Source organism: Cebus imitator, unplaced genomic scaffold, assembly GCF_001604975.1.
Source record: "Cebus imitator isolate Cc_AM_T3 unplaced genomic scaffold, Cebus_imitator-1.0 Scaffold57, whole genome shotgun sequence".
In the NCBI taxonomy this organism is placed as follows: Eukaryota; Metazoa; Chordata; class Mammalia; order Primates; family Cebidae; genus Cebus; species Cebus imitator.
Window position 1 is genome coordinate 1,798,431 of NW_016107372.1, and position 20,317 is coordinate 1,818,747.

Below are 20,317 nucleotides of genomic sequence, written 5' to 3' on the forward strand. Positions count from 1 at the left end.
AAAAAAAAGAATGGTAAAATGAGCTGAAATGTGTGAAGCACTCAGAACATTGTCTGTCACATAGTAAGTGCTGGTATGTGTTAGTTCTAAGAGAAAAAGATTCCATTTTAAGTCAAGTTGTTAAACTTTTATTTTTATGTTTCTAGGATTTTGTGCTTTCCTTTCTTTTAAAAAGAAAAATGAAGCACAATCAAGTACCTACCCTTTCAGTGGTATAGCTGGATAGAATGATAATCCCTGAAAAGATCTGGTTGTTCTGTGGGGATGCTGGCCAGCCTCAGGCTGTATCAGCAAAGCAGACATGACCTGGGCCTTCCACCTTCTGCAGAGGCTCACAGAGGGAGTGCTTTTAGTGATTTAATATTTTAAGAATCCTTCTAGAAACAACAGCATTGGATGAAGGAAAAAGACTAATTTGATCTGCGACTTCTGTTGAACCTGGGATAATTTATGCCAAAAGGAGAATTGACTAGCACCATCTGGTGGACACCATGTGTTACTGCAGGTTTTTCTTTGCTTTTGTTCCTCAATCTTCCAGTGCCTGGGATTCAGTGCAGAACAGAATATACAGAGTGCCCCCCTCCCCCATGATTTACCTTATCTTTTAGTTTGGGGAGCTGATACATACACACACATTCATGTATACACATATGTTAGGCTGTGTGGAAGAAAAGTAAAACAAAATAAGAGGATGAAGCATTATGGGGAAGAGTGGGGTGATCTGAGCACATTTGAGTGCAGGCAAGTCTTTGTGGTCTGGGGAAGAGTATCTTTAGCACAAGAACAGAGAGGCAGTGTTCTTGGCCTGTTGGAGGATGAGTGTGGCCTGAGCATGGTGAGCAAGGGCAGAGTAATAGGAGTCAAAGAGACTGAGGGGGGATGGGCAGAACATGGTGAGGGGTCATGTGGGCCGTGGTAAGAACTGGAACTCTGCTTTGAATGAGATGAGAAACCTTTGGAGCGTGACAAAGGAATAGTACGAACTTGAGTTTTGTAGGGATCACTCTTGCTGTTACAAGAATGGGTGAGATGGCGGGAATGATAGTGCAGAGACCATCTAGGAGGCTTTTATCGGTAGAGCAGGTGACGGATGGCACCTGGGTAAAGTTGCTAATGAGTTCAGAATGTATTTTGAAGGCAGCACGTATTGTATTTACTGATGGATTGGGTTTTGCGGATTTAGAGAAGGGCCAAGGACAGTTCTAAGGATTTGGTTGGAGCATTCGTTTTGGGTTAATAGTGATACTATTTACTGGTATGGAATTCTAATAGGGTTAGGGGTTAATCAGGAAAATACCACCAGGTCCAAGCAGATCTCTGTTTTGAAAGAGTTAAACATTTGGTGGACTACCTCTAATCTTTTAAGCTAGTGTGGGTCATTTTTTAAAGTAACTGTAATAATGTTAAAATAGTACCCTTTGTTTACAGGTAATCTATATATGACGTGTTGCCTTCTTGACAGGGTTACAGTTAGATTTAGCATATAACCTATGATATGAACTTGTGACCACCTGCATATCTTTGTATTATGGTCCGATCTGGTGGGACCTTGACAGAACATGAAGGAATGACCAAGCTATGAACACTGCTTCAAGCATGTCCACATCAGGAGTGGTTTTACTCTAGGCTTCACAGTCACCTGCAGAGCTTGTTTAATAATACCAGTGCCCAGGCTCTAAGCTGTACCTGCCAGATCACAGTCTTCAGGATGAACACCCCAATGTGTGCATGCTGATAAAGCTCTGAGGATTCCGGTGCACCCTGGGAGTTGAGCAGCACTGGTGTCCTGTGTGAGGCTGTCAGTCCTATCTGTGCTGGTGTGGATTCAGACCTTCCATTATTTGTATTTTATTCCACATATCTCTATTAAATGTCTACTATATGTCACATACTATAAGAGATACAGGGTGACCAAAACAGTTACCCTGTGAAATATGCAGGCATATACTGAAATTGTGGTAAAGTAATGTAGTAAGTATTTAAGTAGCTGAAAAATAAGCCTGAAGAAAAAGAGAGCAGATTAACTGGGGGCAGATGTCAGGGGAGCCTTCCCCTTGAGAGGGTGACATTTGAGCTGGTTTAGGGTAACAGTTCACTAAAGAGAAAAAGGGGAAAGACATCCATACACAGACAGTGCCATACGTTCCCTGAAGGAAAGGTACATAGCCACAGGAACACTTCTGTGAGTATAACCTGAAACCATTCAACTGAAATGTTGGGGCGTTAGCAGGTGGGAAATAATAAAGGGTTGCTAGCTCTTGTTCCAGGAGACCAGAACTGAAAGGATAAATCTAATCAGGACATTTTGGAAAATAATCTCTAATGCGTCTTGGTAAACAGTTGCCGTTAGTGTCCACATTTTCAGGAGGTTGGCAGTAAAAAAGCACAGTTTCTAAAATTTGAAATCATTCTACTTGTGTTCTTCTGTAGGTTGGTACAGGTCTTGGGCCCACACTGGAGTTTTATGCACTTGTATCTCAGGAACTACAGAGAGCTGACTTGGGTCTTTGGAGAGGTGAAGAAGTAACTCTTAGCAATCCAAAAGGTAATGCCTATCTGTAAGTTAGTTGGTTTGTGTTACTCAGATCAGGTAATGGACTCTGACAGATTGTTAAATATATTTAATTTCTAATGGACAACTGTGCTTGCTTTCTTTTAGCCTCTGTTTTCTCATTTATCAAATAGGGAAGGCCTGTCCAGTTCTAGAGGACTTCATTCAGTGATCTGCGCTCCAATTTTGAGAATACTTGATTTCTTAAATGTTCTTAGCTACCAGGTTTTGTTTTGTTTTTGGAAACAGCATCTAAAGTTTGGTGAATTGCTTGTTTTTCAGGAAGCCAAGAAGGGACCAAGTATATTCAAAACCTCCAGGGCCTATTTGCGCTTCCCTTTGGTAGGACAGCTAAGCCAGCTCATATCGCAAAGGTTAAGATGAAGTTTCGCTTCTTAGGAAAATTAATGGCCAAGGCTATCATGGATTTCAGATTGGTAAGTTTAGGATAGTTCGCTTTTTGCAATTTTGGTGTAGAATGTTGTACACAAGTACCTCAGTCCCCTGTGTTTACTGCTGTATTTCAGAGCAGTGCTTCTCAAACTTTAATATGCGTATGAATTACTTGGGAATTTTGTTAAAAATGCCAATTTTGATTCATTAGGGCAGGGGTGAGACTGTCCCACTGTCCAAGATTCCAAGTTTTTTTTCCAGCTCCCAGGGCAAAGTTTGACATTACCTTTATAATTCAGTGTGAAAGTTTGTGCATGTAACTAAACTGAAATAAATTTACATTAGAGTGCTATTGTGAAAATAACCCAAGTGATCAGTATTCGTAGAGGTTGGAATGTTTCTGGACATTTCTTCATTTCTTTTTCTCTTGAACTTCTGGCCTCAAGCAGTCCTCTCACCTTGGCCTCCCAAAGCACCGGAATTACAGGCATGAGCCACCATGGTCTTCTCACATTTTCAGAGGCACTTTGTCAGTATGTTTAAAACATTTTCATCTGTGGCCAAGTTGACAATTTCACTTTAACTGAAGAGTGGGCAGTTTATCAGTTATTTTAGAAGTTCTGTTTAGTTTTCTATTTTCAATATAGTAAATTTTTTCCCTTAACATTTTTTGCTGTGGGATATTCAATAATACAGACTACAATGGAATTGCATGTACTTAATCTAAAAAAGAGTAAATTTCTTCAAGCACTTCTTGGTGGTTGAGAGTCTCATGTAAAATGTGTTAAGGAGAGTATGTCCACCATTGAAAAGTTCCTTAAATATTTCACAATGGTTAGAGCCCCAAATTGAAAGAATCAGTTTGTTTAGTGGGAAAAGTAGTTTCTAACTACAGAATTTTTTTTTTTCCCTTGGGGATTACTTGCCATATTAATATTTAAATGATCTCCTGAAGTGCCTTAGTGGAGGTAATGCTGGAAGCTCAGTGTGACAGTTAAAATGCTATGCATATTCCATTTCAGGTGGACCTTCCCCTTGGCTTACCCTTTTATAAATGGATGCTACGGCAAGAAACTTCACTGACATCACATGATTTGTTTGACATCGACCCAGTTGTAGCCAGATCAGTTTATCACCTAGAAGACATCGTCAGACAGAAGAAAAGACTCGAACAAGATAAATCCCAGGTAGGCTTAGAAGAAACAGTCAAGTGGATTAAATCTTTATTTTAGAAAAATGAGGTTTTTGTTAAAGGTTTGTATTTGACTCAGTTGTTATAGTAGTGTTTTATTTTAGATTTTAATTCTTTTATACTAAGTAAGGCATATGATTTCACAGTGGGTCACATCTATATTTACAGCAGGTTATAAACATCTTGGTTAGCAAATAAAATGTAATTCTGAATCAAATCGTAAATAAGAGCTCCTTTCAATTAAATTTTAGATGGACATATTATGTATCTGGGAAGACATCTCATCTTTTAGCAAGCATTTGAATCAGTAAAACTATTCTCAGAACAGATTTATTTTCAAGAAAGGTAGCTTAATTTATGAACAGCCTTGTTTCTAGAGATCTCAGACAGATATTTTTAAAAGGTCACAGTGAGTGCCAACAACCATTTCTTGTAATACATGTTGTGGTTTCTCTGTGACATCTCATAGATAACCTTGAACTTTGTATCATTACTGTATACTTTTAATGTATATAATTAACAATAGATAAATTATTTAACTCAGTCTGAGATTAATAATTGTTCTATATCTGGTATTAGAAGAAAACAAGGTTCTGTTTTTTTGTGGCACGGATCCAAAAAGCTTCTGTTTGGGCTGGTAACATGGACCAATATTAAATCAGTTCTCATTTTATAAATTAAATAAAGTAAGAATAGCAAGTTGAGATTCTGTAGTGAGGGAGAGTGTCACCTCTCCTGATGAGTTGGAGAGGATCATACAATAGAGGGATGAGATTTTAGAGTGCCTTTTAATTAGAGAGAATATACGTAGGGAGATTCACTTTATTTTCCATATTAATTGGTAATTATTTGGTGCGGTTTGGAAAAGTAAGTCTATTAAGAGAAATTGGTGTTCAAAGAGGCTAGGCCCACCATTTCTGTACAAAATCTGTCATTTTAGGATTTTTAGAACCATTTTGGTTTTCACTTACAACTTGGTAAGTTTTAAACTATTACAGTGTTGTTTAGGATTATCTCTTAAATAATGGCAAAACAAAAAGAAGGAGGAACCAAAAAACAAGTAAAACTGGAGGCCCTGTTTTAGATACCCTACATGTGTGAATTTATTTAATCCCAACAACAACCGTGTGAGATTGGGGTATTGTTGTTACCTCTATTTTACTGGTAAGCAAACGAAGGCAGACAGATAGAGTAGCCTGCCTAAGGTCACACACCTAGAGAACGCAGAGGAGGAACTCAAACCCAGGCTGTCTGTGTGCCAACACACCATGCAGCTCCGTTATATATGCTTGTCTCAAATGCAGTATGCTGCCACAGTTCTCTTGTTAGTAGTGTTTTGTTTTGTTTTTGATATTTGTTCTATCTTTTATTATTCCTGATGTTGTCAATTTAAAAGTATAAAATGAGTGGCACAGAATCCACACCCCAGAAATTGACTTAAACCAACTGTGAACAAGAGAATGGTAACATTCTGAAAAAACAAAGTATACTGTTTATTAAAGTATAAATAAAAGTGACTATTCACTTTAAGTAATATGCCACCTCCTAGGTATTCTGTATTATTTGGAATCCTAAATGGCATTTAGTTTGCTCTTTAAAAAATGACTTATTAATCAGAACTTCTAACCATGTCTAGTTTAAATGACTAATTTTCTGTACCTTAATTGTTAGCCTATAGGAATTTCATAAATGGAAGCGTTTCCAATTTGGAAAGTCATTTGTCTTCTTTCTCCTATGCTTGATGTCTTCATTTTTAGATGGAATTTGCATTTTTGTTATGTTGGTTTTTGATCCCTAAGTTTAAAAAAATTTACATAGGCCTTTCATAATATGAGACATTTAAAAAAGCAAGTAATAAGACTGTTTTTAACATCATCTTACAGAATATTGCTTGTCTTTTCTTAGAGATTTCTTGGAACTATTTTTTTTTTTTAATTTATTTATTTTTTTTAATCACAGTGTTGCTGCATGGATACAAATTTGTTATGTATCAGAGGCTGGAAGTGATTGAATGAAGCCTCTCCAGGGTATTCTATAGACATGAGCTTTGCAGGGGGAAAAAATTAATTACTATCACTAGATATAGTACATTTTTTGTATTTACAGTTTCCCAACTGTATTGTCAGTATTTGCTGTATACTTATACAGTATTGAATTCAAGATTAGCCTAAAATTCATGAAAAGTTTTTCTGGTTCTGGAGTCCACATTCTTAAAATTAACTAGTATTCAACCTGTTAGGTACTTACTGTGAAATTTGATTTGCGTGTGCAGCAGCTCATAAGAAGCATTTCATCTCTCTTTTCTTACACTTATTTCCTTTGAGATCTCAGTGACTTGTTCATATGTAAATTATGACAGGAAAAAAAATTAGCCAAGAGTTAAAGGAACCCATCAACTTTATTAGGATATCTTTTGTTTTTTTAAAAAAACTGTGAGTTAATTTTGCTTGACACCATTTGTCCCCCATTTGTGTTTTTTAGACCAAAGAGAGTCTACAGTATGCATTAGAAACCCTGACTATGAATGGCTGCTCTGTTGAAGATCTAGGACTGGATTTCACTTTGCCAGGGTTTCCCAATATCGAACTGAAGAAAGGAGGGAAGGATATACCAGTCACTATCCACAATTTAGAGGAGTATCTAAGAGTATGTAACTGTGCGTCTTTTGGTGGTAGGCCAGTTGTGAGGATGGAGGACTTTGCCTGATTGTACCTTGCTTCTGGCTGCACGTGCTGTGGCTTGAGACCTGCCACATCCCCAGGTCCACTGCATGAAGGCTGCTTTACGAGGCCCTAGTTTCTCTTTGCTCTTGAGTGCACATATCAGATATTTCTTGTCTTATATAACCTTGAATTATTTTTCCTCAAGCCTTCAAGCTAATAATACTACATTTTCTTAGTTGTAAAAAAAAAAAAAAAAAAGTGAGTGAAAAGATATATCATTTATGTTCTTACTAAATTGTGTTTTCGCATTTCCGTCAAGGCAGCTAAGTTGACAGAATTTACTCCAGGCACATGCAGTGCACACTTCTATGTTTGGTGACGCCTTTCAAATTACTAACTTACGGGCCAGGCGCAGTGGCTCACGCATGTAATCCTCCCAACACTTTGGGAGGTGGAGGCAGTAGGATTCCTTGAGGCCAGAAGTTCAAGAACAGCCGGTTCAACAAAGTGGGGGCCTTGTCTCTACAAAAGATGGAAAAATTAGCTGAGTGTGGTGGCATGAGCCTGTAGTCCCAGCCACTTATGAGGCTGAGGTGGGAGGGCAGTTGAGCCCTGGTGTTGAAGGTTATAGTGAGCTAAGGTTGCACCACTGCACTCCAGCCTGGGTGACAGAGCAAGACCCTTTCTCTTAAAAATACGTATATATGATGCTTGACTATATTTGCTAAATTGGAGAAAAATAATTTTACATTGAACGCAGTTTGTATTTTAAATTACAACTATATAGTTCCTTATTACCAATGTTTGAAAAGTTTATTTTGGTTTATTCCTGACATTGGGTGGAAAGGGCATTGGATTTAGGTCAGAGTGGCTACCTACCCCTCGAACTGACTTTTTCACTTACTTGCTGTGGGACTTTAGATGGAGCCTCTGAAAAACTGCATCTTCAGTTTCTTCATCGGTTTTAAAAGAGAGAGAAAATATAGATTAAATAATAACCAACCGGGCACAGTGAGTCACAACTGTAATCCCAGAACTTTGGGAGGCCGAGGCAGGTGGATCATGAGGTCAGGAGTTCAAGACCAGCCTGACCAACATGGTGAAAACCTGTCTCTACTAAAAATACAAAACTTAGCCAGGCATGATGGCGCGCACCTGTATTCCAGCTATTCAGGAGGCTGAGGCAGGAGAATTGCTTGAACCTGGGAGGTGGAGATTGCAGTGAGCCAAGATTGCAGCACTGCACTACAGCCTGGGCGACAGAGCTGTTTGAAAAAGCCAATAATATTAATAACCATAATCCCCTGTTACTTAACAGTTCTGTGATTCATAAGTAATTTCTTTTAATATTCAGTGGGACTGTCTTCTCATCCTGTTTCTTCTGACTTGGTGAAAGCTATTCTTCCATCTTACTAGCAAATAATGAGTTAACATTTAGATTAAGGTTATCTCAAGATAATTTATAGTAATGCTGATAACTTTCTATCAACAAAATAATAATGTTTTCATTTTTATCTGAAAATGTTGTTTCTGTACCCAGTGGGTTACCCAAAGTCAGTGATGACTAGATAACGTTGGACCAATAATAGTTGCTTTTACTTATCCTGCAATTGCATGTTGACTTCATTTCCAGGCTTTGCCTACTTCTGCTAGGAAGCACACTGCAGACAGGTTAGGTTCTAAGAACTTAACAGGATTTAGAGCTAAACATTTTACATGAAAAATTAAAAACCTGGGCCGGGCGTGGTGGCTCACACCTGTAATCCCAGCACTTTGGGAGGCCAAGGTAGGAAGATCACAAGGTCAGGAGATCAAGACCATCCTGCCTAACACGGTGAAAATCCGTCTCTACTAAAAATATGAAAAATTAGCCAGACGTGGTGGCACGCGCTGGTAGTCCCAACTACTTGGGAGGCCGAGGAACCGCTTGAAACCAGAAGGTGGGTGTTGCAGTGAGCCGAGGTTGCGCCACTGTGCTCCAGTCTGGGCGACCGAGTGAGACTCCGTATCAAAAAAATAAAATAAAAATCCTTAATAGTGGCTAATTGTGATTCTTCAAGCATTACCTTTAATTCTCAATAACATTTTATCCTCTTGGGAAATTTTCATTTGATTCCCATATAGTAAGGTAATAGAAATCATTGGTTTTACATAAGTGGACTTTTATTTTTATTTTTTTTCAGACGGAGTCTTGCTCTTGTCACCCAAGCTGGAGTGCAGTGGCGTGATCTCGGCTCACTGCAACCTCTGCCTCCCAGGTTCAAGTGATTCTCCTGCCTCAGCCTCCTGGGGAGCTGGGATTACAGGCGTGCACCACTACACCCGGCTAATTTTTGTATTTTTAGTAGAGACAGGGTTTCGCCATGTTAGGCTAGTCTTGAACTTCTGACCTCATGATCTGCCTGCCTCAGCTTCCCAAAGTGGTGGGATTACAGGCGTGAGCCACCGTGCCTGGCCCATAAATGGATTTTTTAAAACACATTAAATATAAATGCACATGACATTTTTTTACATTTTGGTATTGGTCAGGCCCCCACGTTAGATATAGACCTGACCTTTTACTCACGTAGTTTTCTAGCAGATATTTTACAGACTGAATAACTTGTTCGTTTTTTATAAAGTGATCCAGAAGGGTGTTTCATTGTACTTTGCCACATACTAAATAGTAAAGAGATTTGAAATCTTGTCACAGTTTTTTGAAAACTTTCTTTCTGCAGCTGGTTATATTCTGGGCACTAAATGAAGGCGTTTCTAGGCAATTTGATTCGTTCAGAGATGGATTTGAATCAGTCTTCCCACTCAGTCATCTTCAGTACTTCTACCCGGAGGAAGTGAGTAGCTTTTATCTAAAAGAAATGGTCATTTCAAGTTCTCTACCTATAAATTTAGTGGAGTGTTTATTGCTGCCTAGTCAAAGACTGTATTTGCACAAAAACAAAACAGTAGGGGTTTGATAGCATGGGACAGATGTTTCGGAAAGACAAGGAAATTTCCTGAGCAAGGAAGATTGTTAAATAGGCATCCCCTCTTAAGAGACTGGGGGAGTAGGGTCCACACGCGACAGAGTAAGCATAGCATTTTTGTCAGCCGAGGCCCTCAGTGCCATTCGGTGGAGAATGGGGACTTGTGCTGTGTGTGGCATGTTTGGCATGTTTCTATACTTATGTGGAAGCAAAGAGACACGGAGGGGGATTTACTATTTTATTTTATTTTATTTTATTTTATTTTATTTTATTTTGAGACAGAGTTTCGCTCTTGTTACCCAGGCTGGAGTGCAATGACGCGATCTCGGCTCACCGCAACCTCCGCTTCCTGGGTTCAGGCAATTCTCCTGCCTCAGCCTCCTGAGTAGCTGGGATTACAGGCACACGCCATCATGCCCAGCTCATTTTTTGTAGTTTTAGTAGAGACGGGGTTTCACCATGTTGACGAGGATGGTCTCGATCTGTTGACCTCATGATCCACCCGCCTCGGCCTCCCAAAGTGCTGGCATTACAGGCGTGAGCCACCGTGCCCGGCCCTTTTTTTTTTTTTTTTTTTAAACTAAACCTCCTAGATTTGATAAGACATTGTTTCCCAAAGTTAGTCCTTGAAGTTTTAAGAAAGTATTATAAATGATCTAATTGCCAAATACAGAGAATATTTCTGAGAATGGAAGAAATGGATTTATGTGCTTGGTTCCTCTAGCCATCTGTGTTAGTCTGTTTTTACATTGCTGATAAAGACATACCCAAGATTGGGCAATTTACAGAAGAAGGAGGTTCATTAGAGTTCCACGCGTCTGGGGAGGCCTCACAATCATGGCAGAAGGTGAAAGGCACTTCTCACATGGCAGCAGACAAGACAGGAGAGCTTGTGCGGGGAAACTCCCCTTTTTAAAATCATCAGATCTCATGAGACATATTCACTATTATGAAAATAGCCTGGGAGAGACCCGCTCCCATGATTCAGTTACCTCCCGCTAGGTCTCTCCCACAACACGCGGGGATTGTGGGAGTTACAGTTCAAGATGAGACTTGGGTAGGGTCACAGCCAAACCATATCACCATCTTAATTTGAAGTGCCAACTCAAAAGAACTGCTCACTGGGGGTGAGATGTCATAGAAAGGCTCTAGAATGTGTCCAGTTTCCCTCAGTTTTAAAACCTTTTTGTTTTTAGAGTGTACATTCACTACTGACTGAATCTGTAAATTTTTGATTGACTTAATGTCTTAATCTCAGTTATATTTGTGTCTACTTTGATTTACTACTTTTTTTAAAGCATATAGTGTGCCTGATACTTGTAGGCACTGCTCGTCACCTGGAATTGAATCATGGTCCTCACCATTTGCTGTATAACCTTATCCAAGTTACTGTATCTGGTAGGACTGTTTCATCGGTAAAATTGGGGTAACCCCTGTTATAGAGTAATGAAAATTAAATAGGCTGGGCACAGTGGCTCAGCCTATAATCCCAGCACTTTGGGAGATGGAGGTGGGAAGATCACTTGAGCTCAGGAATTTTAAGATTAGCCTGAGCAACATTGTGAGACCATGTCTAAAATAAAAATAAAAATAATTAGCTGGGTGTGGTGATACGCACCTGTAGTCTCAGCTATTTGAAAGGCTGGGATTGAAGGATCACTTGAACTTAGGAGATCAAGACTGTAGTTAGCTATGATTGCACCACTGCACTCCAGCCTTGTCTTTAAAAACAAAACAAAAAAATATATATCTATATGTATATATGTATGGTACTGGACAGTGAGCATTATATAATAGATATTAAATTTCATTGGCCTCAAATTGGATTTTCTCAAAGTATACAGTCTTCTGCAAATCAGCAGTTAACCAGAGCAAGACATGGTTTTAATTTGAAACTGATGTTAGATTTTCTAAGGACGTGAAAGCATGTATTGCTTTCTAATATTCATTCTGTAATACCTAGGTTGGTCCCCATACAAACAACCGTGTATAACATAGACATGCCTCTCTTTACAAAGCGTAAAGACCTACCCATTTGCTGTGTCTTAGTTCAGCTTGTTTCTCCCACTTCTTTCTCCAGCTCAATATTCTCCTCTTTGGGATCTGTTATTATATACTTTTGTGTTTCTGAAAGCCAGGATTTATAAAATCTCCCTGATTAAAAGCAGATTATCAATTTAAAACACCTAAAGTAATGAGAAGAAAGGAAAACTGAAATCAAGAGTATCAGGTGTTTTTGGTTTAAGAGGAAAGGCTTCTCCAGAACCAAGTCCTTGCAGATGGGCACGGTACTTAATAGTGTACAGCTAAAAAGGAAATGGAATCTCTCAATTTGTTTTAGAAAGAGGTCCCAAGCAGAAGGTTTTAGTACTGAAATTGATACTCTTGTGTAGTACACGTAGACCTTTATTTTTACTCAGGTAAGCAGATGTTTCTTTAGTAATTCTTTTTACCTTTAAACTCACAGCTGGATCAGCTCCTTTGTGGCAGTAAAGCAGACACTTGGGATGCAAAGACGCTGATGGAATGCTGCAGGCCTGATCACGGTTATACTCATGACAGGTAAGTATTGGAGTTCTCCAGTTTCTCTATTGATCTTCAAGAATGTGGAGAGGTGTGTGTGTGTATGTGTGCGCATAGACATGCACACATATGTAAACAAAAGTTGGAGTGGTTCATTTTAAAATATGTCTACCTGTTAATGGATGCTTACTTCTGTTTTGGACTTATTTCTCTCAAGATGGCAAATTAAGACCCAAGAGTTACTTTCTCAAGTATTTCTGTGAAAATTCTAGGGGCTGGTGAAGACAGATTCAATTCTGTTCCACATTATTACGTATATTAAAGCAGAAATATCCGTACAGTACCAGATCAAGCCTTACTTATTACAACTATAATCATTCCATTTGAATTCTAACCATAACAGAAACAAATTTGAGTACATTATAATGGAAACATACATGTAATTTAAAAGTGTTCATCTATCTAATTTTGAGAATTTTACAGTCAGTGATGTGATGCGATGTGATTAAAACTATTTTAACCTGATGAAATAATTTTGGTATATTTATTTCTGTTATAGTCGGGCTGTGAAGTTTTTGTTTGAGATTCTCAGTAGTTTTGATAATGAGCAGCAGAGGTTGTTTCTCCAGTTTGTGACTGGTAGCCCAAGATTGCCTGTTGGAGGTGGGTATGATGTTGATGTTTAGCATTTACTCTCCCTATGGGTGTGTTTGTGGGTGTGAGACTCCAGTACCATCAGCAAGAGATTCTTTATTTCACTTGCAGTGCCTCTTAGTTATTCCAGTATCATCATGTTTCTTAACAGTACGTTGAGACCACTGGCAGGGCAGTTCATAGGGAGTGTCTTAAACATATTGAAGTAGGATTACTCATGCACATCTAATACTGGTTAGATAAAATTCTAGGCCATTTGTACATTATAAACTCGTAGTTGCCGGGCGCGGTGGCTCAAGCCTGTAATCCCAGCACTTTGGGAGGCCGAGGCGGGTGGATCACGAGGTCAAGAGATCGAGACCATCCTGGTCAACATGGTGAAACCCCGTCTCTACTAAAAATACAAAAAATTAGCTGGGCATGGTGGCGCATGCCTGTAGTCCCAGCTACTCAGGAGGCTGAGGCAGGAGAATTGCTTGAACCCAGGAGGCGGAGGTTGCGGTGAGCCGAGATCGCGCCATTGCACTCCAGCCTGGGTAACAAGAGCGAAACTCCGTCTCCCAAAAAAAAAAAAAAAAACTCGTAGTTGACTTAGATGAGAATGGATTCTAAAATCTGTTTTTCAGATTGAATCTTAATGTAAGTTAAATTGGTATTCTGTTGTTTTTGTTTGGTTTGTTTTGTTTTGTTTTGTTTTGTTTTGTTTTGTTTTGAGACAGGATCTCACTCTGTGGCCCAGGCTGGAGTGCAGTGGCGCCATCTTGGCTCACTGCAACCTCTGCCTCCTGGGCTCAAGCGATCCTCCTGCTCCAGCCTCCTGCATAGCCGAGACTCCAGGCACACAGCACCATGCCTGGCTAATTTTTGTATTTTTGTAGAGATAGGGTTTTGCCATATTGCCCAGGCTGGTCTCAAACTCGCAAGCTATTGGCCCACCTCAGCCTCCGAAAGTACTGGGATTACAGGCGTGAACCACTATGGGTATTCCATTTTAAAAATCAGAAGGCATAAAGAACAATTGCCTCCATGTTGTACATCGATTTTTTAAATGACAAATAAAGCGTGTTCCTTACACTTCATATATATTGAATGTATAGTTACCAAGCAAGAAAGAATACCTTGTGTGTAATACTGTATGGCACAGCAGTTAGTGTTTTTTAAAAACTTCATCTTTCTTTTTCTCTTAATCAGGATTCCGGAGTTTGAATCCACCTTTGACAATTGTCCGAAAGACGTTTGAATCAACAGAAAACCCAGATGACTTCTTGCCCTCTGTAATGACTTGTGTGAACTATCTTAAGTTGCCGGACTATTCAAGCATTGAGATAATGCGTGAAAAACTGTTGATAGCAGCAAGAGAAGGGCAGCAGTCGTTCCATCTTTCCTGATCACAACAAGAAATGCAGTGTCTGCCTGTTACAGCAACAGAAACAAATCATGATTTCTTTTCTTATGTATCACCTGAGTCAAGGAAACATGTTACGCCTTCTTGTTGTAGGAAAAACGGCTTGCAGATTATAAAGAGACACTTGGTTCATATTCATTAATGGCCCCATGGACTTAAAGTGATCAGGCCCTAAAACGTTGTTGTCATGAGGTTTCTTTAGCAAGTTATTGTTTAAATTATCATTTATTTGATGAGTGAAGTTTTTAACATGCTTTGCTGTGTGAAATTTAAAAAAGGGATGTTTTTCCAGGCTGGAACAATAAATGTCGCTGTGCAGTTTAATTCTGGGCTGTGTGTATCCATCTAGCTAAGTCTGCAGTTTTGTTTCCTCCAAAGACAACTCTTGTACATAAGTACAGAAATTAAAGCTCACATGTATTTGACAAATGTAGTTTAGTAGACTAGCTCTATGTGCTTTTCACTTTCCTCTGATTTCCTCTCCCTGATTCATTATTGTCTGTGCAGCTCACAGTTTTGTTTTGTTTTTTTCTATACAACACTCACAGTTCTCAAATCTTCGTCAGCCATGGGCTTTTGTTGTCCCATGTTCTCTCCAGCTAAGATCTAATTTAAAATTCATTGGATTGAAATATATTGAATATAATTCAATCTTTGTAACTAGGTAGACTTTTCTTATAGCTTAGTTTTAATATAGTTTGGGGTATTACTGGCTTTTTGCCAGGTGACACACTAGGACTGTTTACATGGCAATTCCAGTAGCAACAGCCTCTGGAATGAGACAAGGAAAGCTCATTTGTTCCTTTTATGAAGGTTAGAAAGTCTACAGCTTGGGCTGGCCGGTATTTATTATTCTGCAGCCAGAGCATTTTAAATTAATGTAAATTTTTTAAACAAAGTTAGCAGTTTTCCTTCCCTGTTGGAGTAAATATTCTTTTTTCTTTGCTCTTGTTTTAGGTTTTTGTTCATAATCTTCTTTATTCCACTCTCCTCTTCCCCTCTCCCAATACTGACTTGGGACAAAACAGTTCAGCCTTTGTCTCGACGCAGATAAAAACACCTGTAAGCAGTGCTGTCCAGTCATTTTATGTGCTGATTTCTCAAATCTGCAATAATCCATCAGGTTAACGTTTTTACCTGAAAATAAAGTTTGCTTCATCTTTTTGTTTATAGTTTTGTGCTGTATGCATAACTTTCAATTGTATAGATGTCTTTCAATGCAAGTCAATCGATGTATCTCCATGATTCAGGTCATGGCTGATTTTGCTATTCAAACAATTTATAGTAGCAACTTGAACATAAAATGTGAAAAGAAAATGGGAGGAGATTCCTTCCTAAGGTCCAAAATTAAGCCTGTGGCATAAATTTGAAGGAATTTTCTATAATTCATCTCTTTGAAAATGAGAGATGAGCTAGTTTTTTTATTGAACTTTGAGAAATCAGTTTTCTTTGTTCTGCAAGTCTTATTTCATTGACATAGAAGCCCTTTTCCCTATCTCACCACCCAAAAGAAACTCAGTGGTTTGTTTGACATAGATTGCTGTGTCAATTTACACTTAAATGGCCTTATATGGAAACGTCCCCTCCTGAAAGTTCACTTGGTCAGTGACCCCATTAAGTGCAAGGAACTGTCAGAGGAGTTGGGGGCAGAGCTGTCTCCCTGTCTCTGCAGAGGCTCTGACAAGTAAATGGCTTTTCCCTGAAATCCAAGAAGGTAATTGTGTTTCTGCAGTTTCACCGCGAACAGCGGTTGCTGGGCAGCTTCATCAAGTGAAGTTAAAGACGGAAACAATTTGTTTTCAACTGTTCTGATATCTTCCTGCGAACTAAGCACAAGGCTTTTGTGTGAACATAGCATTTTGTTCCTGATTTTTAAAGGGTTCTGTTAAAATTCAGACATGTATAAACAAAATAATGTTTTATCTGTACTTGACATTTTATCCATGTTGCGACCCTGGCAAATCTGGCCTCATTGATTCCAGCATCTAATAAGTATATATGGTGATTTTGACTCAAACTCTGAGTGTTTCAAAATCAGTAGTTATCTGTTTAAAAGCCTCAGCCTTTATTATCCCTCCTTCAATACAAGGCACCTTTGGTTAATTTGGGGCAGGACAACTCTTCCCATTTGAAAGTAATCTCTTGGCAGAGGCCTTATTGCATCAGAGGGAAAAAGTATATACTTAATTTGCTATTACTCCAGTTATGCCTTAAATTTATTTGCTTGGTAATCCTATCAACAAGCACTAATTTTTTAGTATACTTTAAACACTTAGTTGGATAGCAACTGAGATTTTGTCATCCTTTAGTTCTTGCTGAGATAGAGTCAGATGTTAGTCATAGCTAACACCGAATTTGTGTTGTCATTTAGACAGTTACTGATTTGATTTGCTTTATATATGAGAACATATTTGTAACTGTTCTACTTTAAGAAGGAAGAGGTAGCTAAATGTAATTCCCTCTTCCTATCCCCCCAGAAAACTGAACTGTAAATTCTAAATAGACTAATTGGGAGCAGACATGGAGTTTTAGATGCCTTAGCCAAACCCAGCAGAAACTTTTCACACAGCCACTCATTATAAGAAATGCACATTTTTCTCTTCTCGTGCTTGGCTCTGGTTCCCTGCATTTGTAGTGACAGAGAACTTACTTTCACTGTAGCAGAATATAAGGAAAGTAATTATGCTTGAAGCCCCTCGTTCCTGGGTTTGAGTTAGGTACATAACATGGAAAGGAGTGGTGCCTTCAACTGAATATGATCATTCCCTATTCTGGAGTGACTTCCCTAGGACATCCTATACATCCTCTCCCCGAAGGCCAAGGGACAGAGCACTAACTTCAGTATCCAAGAAATTAGATACAAAATTTTTGATTTTCCACACTGAGGACTGTCACGTGTAAGTTGTAAGTTTGTCGTCTTCCCTCTGGCTTAGCAGGTGCTGGGGCTGTACTCTCGATTCCTGTCAGTGAGCATGAGTTCAGGAAATGGGAGTGGAGTCTATTAAAAAATAAAAAAAATGTGATGGAGTTTTTCATACAAGTGCATTCATATGCCAAATCCTTTTTGGAGGATTCTGGATGCTATTGTTCATTTCTCTATTAGCAAAATGATCAAGCCTTCATTTATTTTAGGCTTTGTTTTTTGATCCATTTTGTTTTCCCTGCTGTAATGAGAACGTTGTTTGGAAATGTCATATTCTGTATTTATGATTCTCTGAGAAATGCTTTTGTATGAGTCTTAGGTTTGACATTGCAGTAGTTGACATACACGGTAAAGGATAACATAGTGACAAATCACTGAAGATGCTTCCTTTGTTACCTCAAAAAAAAAAAATCCAGACAAAATAGCATTTATAAATATAGAAAACAGGATTGGCTGTTTTCCAAGAACTTCAAGTTAATTCTTATGCAAGGAAAAGTTCTTAACGCTAAAGACTTGTTCTGCATAAAGGAGACATTCTTTAATAATGGAAGAGGTGGTTTTATTTTTACTACAAGCCGACTCATATTTCCAAACCTATAACCAATTGCTGATCTCCTGTGTAAAGCATTTTTTTTTTCCTTTTCTCTGAAACAGTGATTTATATGAACTGTTGGAATAATGGAACCTCAAACTACAGATGTGTATGTAAAATTGCATAAATGCACTGACTTCCTTCTCCCTGACTATATTTTTAATAAACAGCATTATCCTACATGGTCAGTTTTATTAAATTATACACAACTAGAGGGTAAGAATTGGTATGTGCTTGCATGGGTGACTTTTGGAAAGCTTCCTGTTTTGGTAAGTAATGCAGTGAGTGAACGAACTTAGCTTTTTTTTGGAGGCAGATAGTGGAGAACACTGCAGAAGACAAATACATTCGAAAAGGTGGCCCTGCTACCTGGTGGAGGGGTTGCATAAGGTATCCCTATGCACTGGCAAAATAGTGCCCTTGGCATTGAAAATGTGCACAGACAATAGAGCCCACTGTTTGGAACACTCTGAAGTCATTGTGCTTGACTTTCATGCCTGGCGCCTGCCCTTAGCAAATGTCCAGTCTATTTCACTGAAACAGAAAAAGCAAAGTAGAATTGACTTAGAAAAGTGAAAGATGGATTTTTGTTAGAAGAGTGATGACCGAATTTATTTTTAAAAGTATGTGTACAGATACACAACTCACATATGTATATGCATATATACACGCACACATATATTGTCTTGATATAACTGCCTGAGGGAAAAACACAGGTTTCTTTTGGCGAATCTCTTGGTCTGTAAAATTTCTGAATCAGAGATGAAAGGCACTACTAAATAAAAGCTTACCATAAGACAGGCATCGAAGTTCATAACCAATCTGATGTCTAGGTTACCAATTCTGTGTGTGGAGCTGGTTGGCATCACATTTCTGGTTGATGTGATTGTATGAATTAGTGCTGGCATGTTAATGGGTATATGGATGGTTTTCCATCTTAATGGTAGTTGTTGGGCCACTGTTCTGGTAGAGAGAACAACGTCTCTTCAAACTCACTTGAGGCCAATGCATACAAAAGCAGGAGGTATTTTGGAAGGGAAGAGATTCAGCTATTGCAGAACAATTCTCCTAACTCATATGCTTACTGAAGCCTGTGTCTTTCCTTCCTCTTTTTCTGAGCCAGGTTAGTAACCTCAAGATTAGCTGGTCTCCTATGTTGCTTCTCCTCTCACTTTATGTGAGAAAGGCAGTAGGAAGGGTTGTGCTGATGCCTGGAATAACACTGTCCATCCTATGCAAGAAATGGCAAGGAAGCAGGTCCCAGAACTGCCCCATAGCCGGCTCAAATGTCCCATTGTGGCTTTGAGGCCCAGGCACACATGCTGGATTCTTGCACTCTCACTGGGAGTTGAGGTTTCAGGAATCAATTTTGATATCTTCTATGTAGCTGTCACACTTAAAAAAATTAGGGACACTATATTTATCATCAAGAAGATTGTACTAAGGAATATTAGGGCAGAAAACACAAGTCCAGATTGCAAGGTGTCCACGTTAATGTTATGTGGGCAATTGTAAAGTTATACGGGGCAGCTGCTGTTAGTTGAAGTGATCACCTGTAAAGTTAACAGTAATGTAAAGAAAACCCAATGGGCTCAGCTTGCAATTTCTTGAAGGAATTTTGACATTTGTTAAAACTCATTCGTCCCAGCCAGTTCTATTCCCAAAGTGTGTTCCAAAGTCACTTAGAATAGAATGTGCAGCTCTTGGCATCCAGGCAGAGTCCCCGGCGTCATGATAACTCACACAGACCTGTGTAAGGGGTTTTATGAAAATAAACTTGGTGGAGGAGAAACAGCCCAGGCCAGAGTCAGAAGACCAGCTGTAGTCCTGGCTCCACTCTTCCTGGCTAAGGCTATAACCCCTCACCCCGCTGGACCTTACTCTCTGTGTTCGTGAAGCCAGTTCAGTGATCTCTAGCTTTATGTTTTAATGATAATATTCTTAACATCTTGTATGATTCTTTAAAATGTCTTCCAGTGTTTCTTAACAAGGCATAGGTATTGTGGTTGTCACAGTTCTTCCTGTTAGAGGGTCGTAGCAAAGCCCTTAGCTTGTAAATGTCAATAGCACCTTTGAGACATTATGACAACTCAAAATGCCCCCGATACTTCCTGAGAGTCCAAATATCAAGGTGTTATCTATTGAGTGAAAACAGTAATTGTGTGTTGCAGCTTTTGGAAAACATTTAGATTTTATATTCAGCCAACAATTATGGTTAGTAACAAATCAAACCTTTACAGAATTTATAAGTTTAGTCAGAAAAAGCCACAATTCTGTGTCCTCCCCTACTCCTCACACAGAAAACATCCCTCTCCTCCCCACCTCGCCCCCCCACCCCGGCCCCCTGCTGCCTTTAAGAGGACATCGTCTTACCAAACTGGCCTTCTACATAAATGAGAACTTGTTTGTTTTAAATGCAACTAATTTTAAAAGGACTTTAAACTCAGGAAATGTCATT

At 39.0% G+C, this 20,317-nt stretch overlaps 1 protein-coding gene across 1 annotated transcript in view; it reads left to right on the forward strand.

The window, feature by feature from the left end:
- TRIP12 (thyroid hormone receptor interactor 12) overlaps window positions 1-18,039 on the forward strand; it is a 164,640-nt gene extending 146,601 nt beyond the window's left edge. Inside the window, exons 35-42 of the mRNA XM_037738767.1 lie at window positions 2,431-2,545; window positions 2,834-2,988; window positions 3,967-4,131; window positions 6,618-6,782; window positions 9,517-9,630; window positions 12,230-12,324; window positions 12,845-12,948; window positions 14,131-18,039. Of these exons, the coding sequence (XP_037594695.1) occupies window positions 2,431-2,545; window positions 2,834-2,988; window positions 3,967-4,131; window positions 6,618-6,782; window positions 9,517-9,630; window positions 12,230-12,324; window positions 12,845-12,948; window positions 14,131-14,327 (1,110 nt within the window). The 3' untranslated portion in view covers window positions 14,328-18,039. The remainder of the gene's footprint in view (window positions 1-2,430; window positions 2,546-2,833; window positions 2,989-3,966; window positions 4,132-6,617; window positions 6,783-9,516; window positions 9,631-12,229; window positions 12,325-12,844; window positions 12,949-14,130) is intronic.
- The last annotated feature ends 2,278 nt before the right edge of the window (window positions 18,040-20,317 follow it).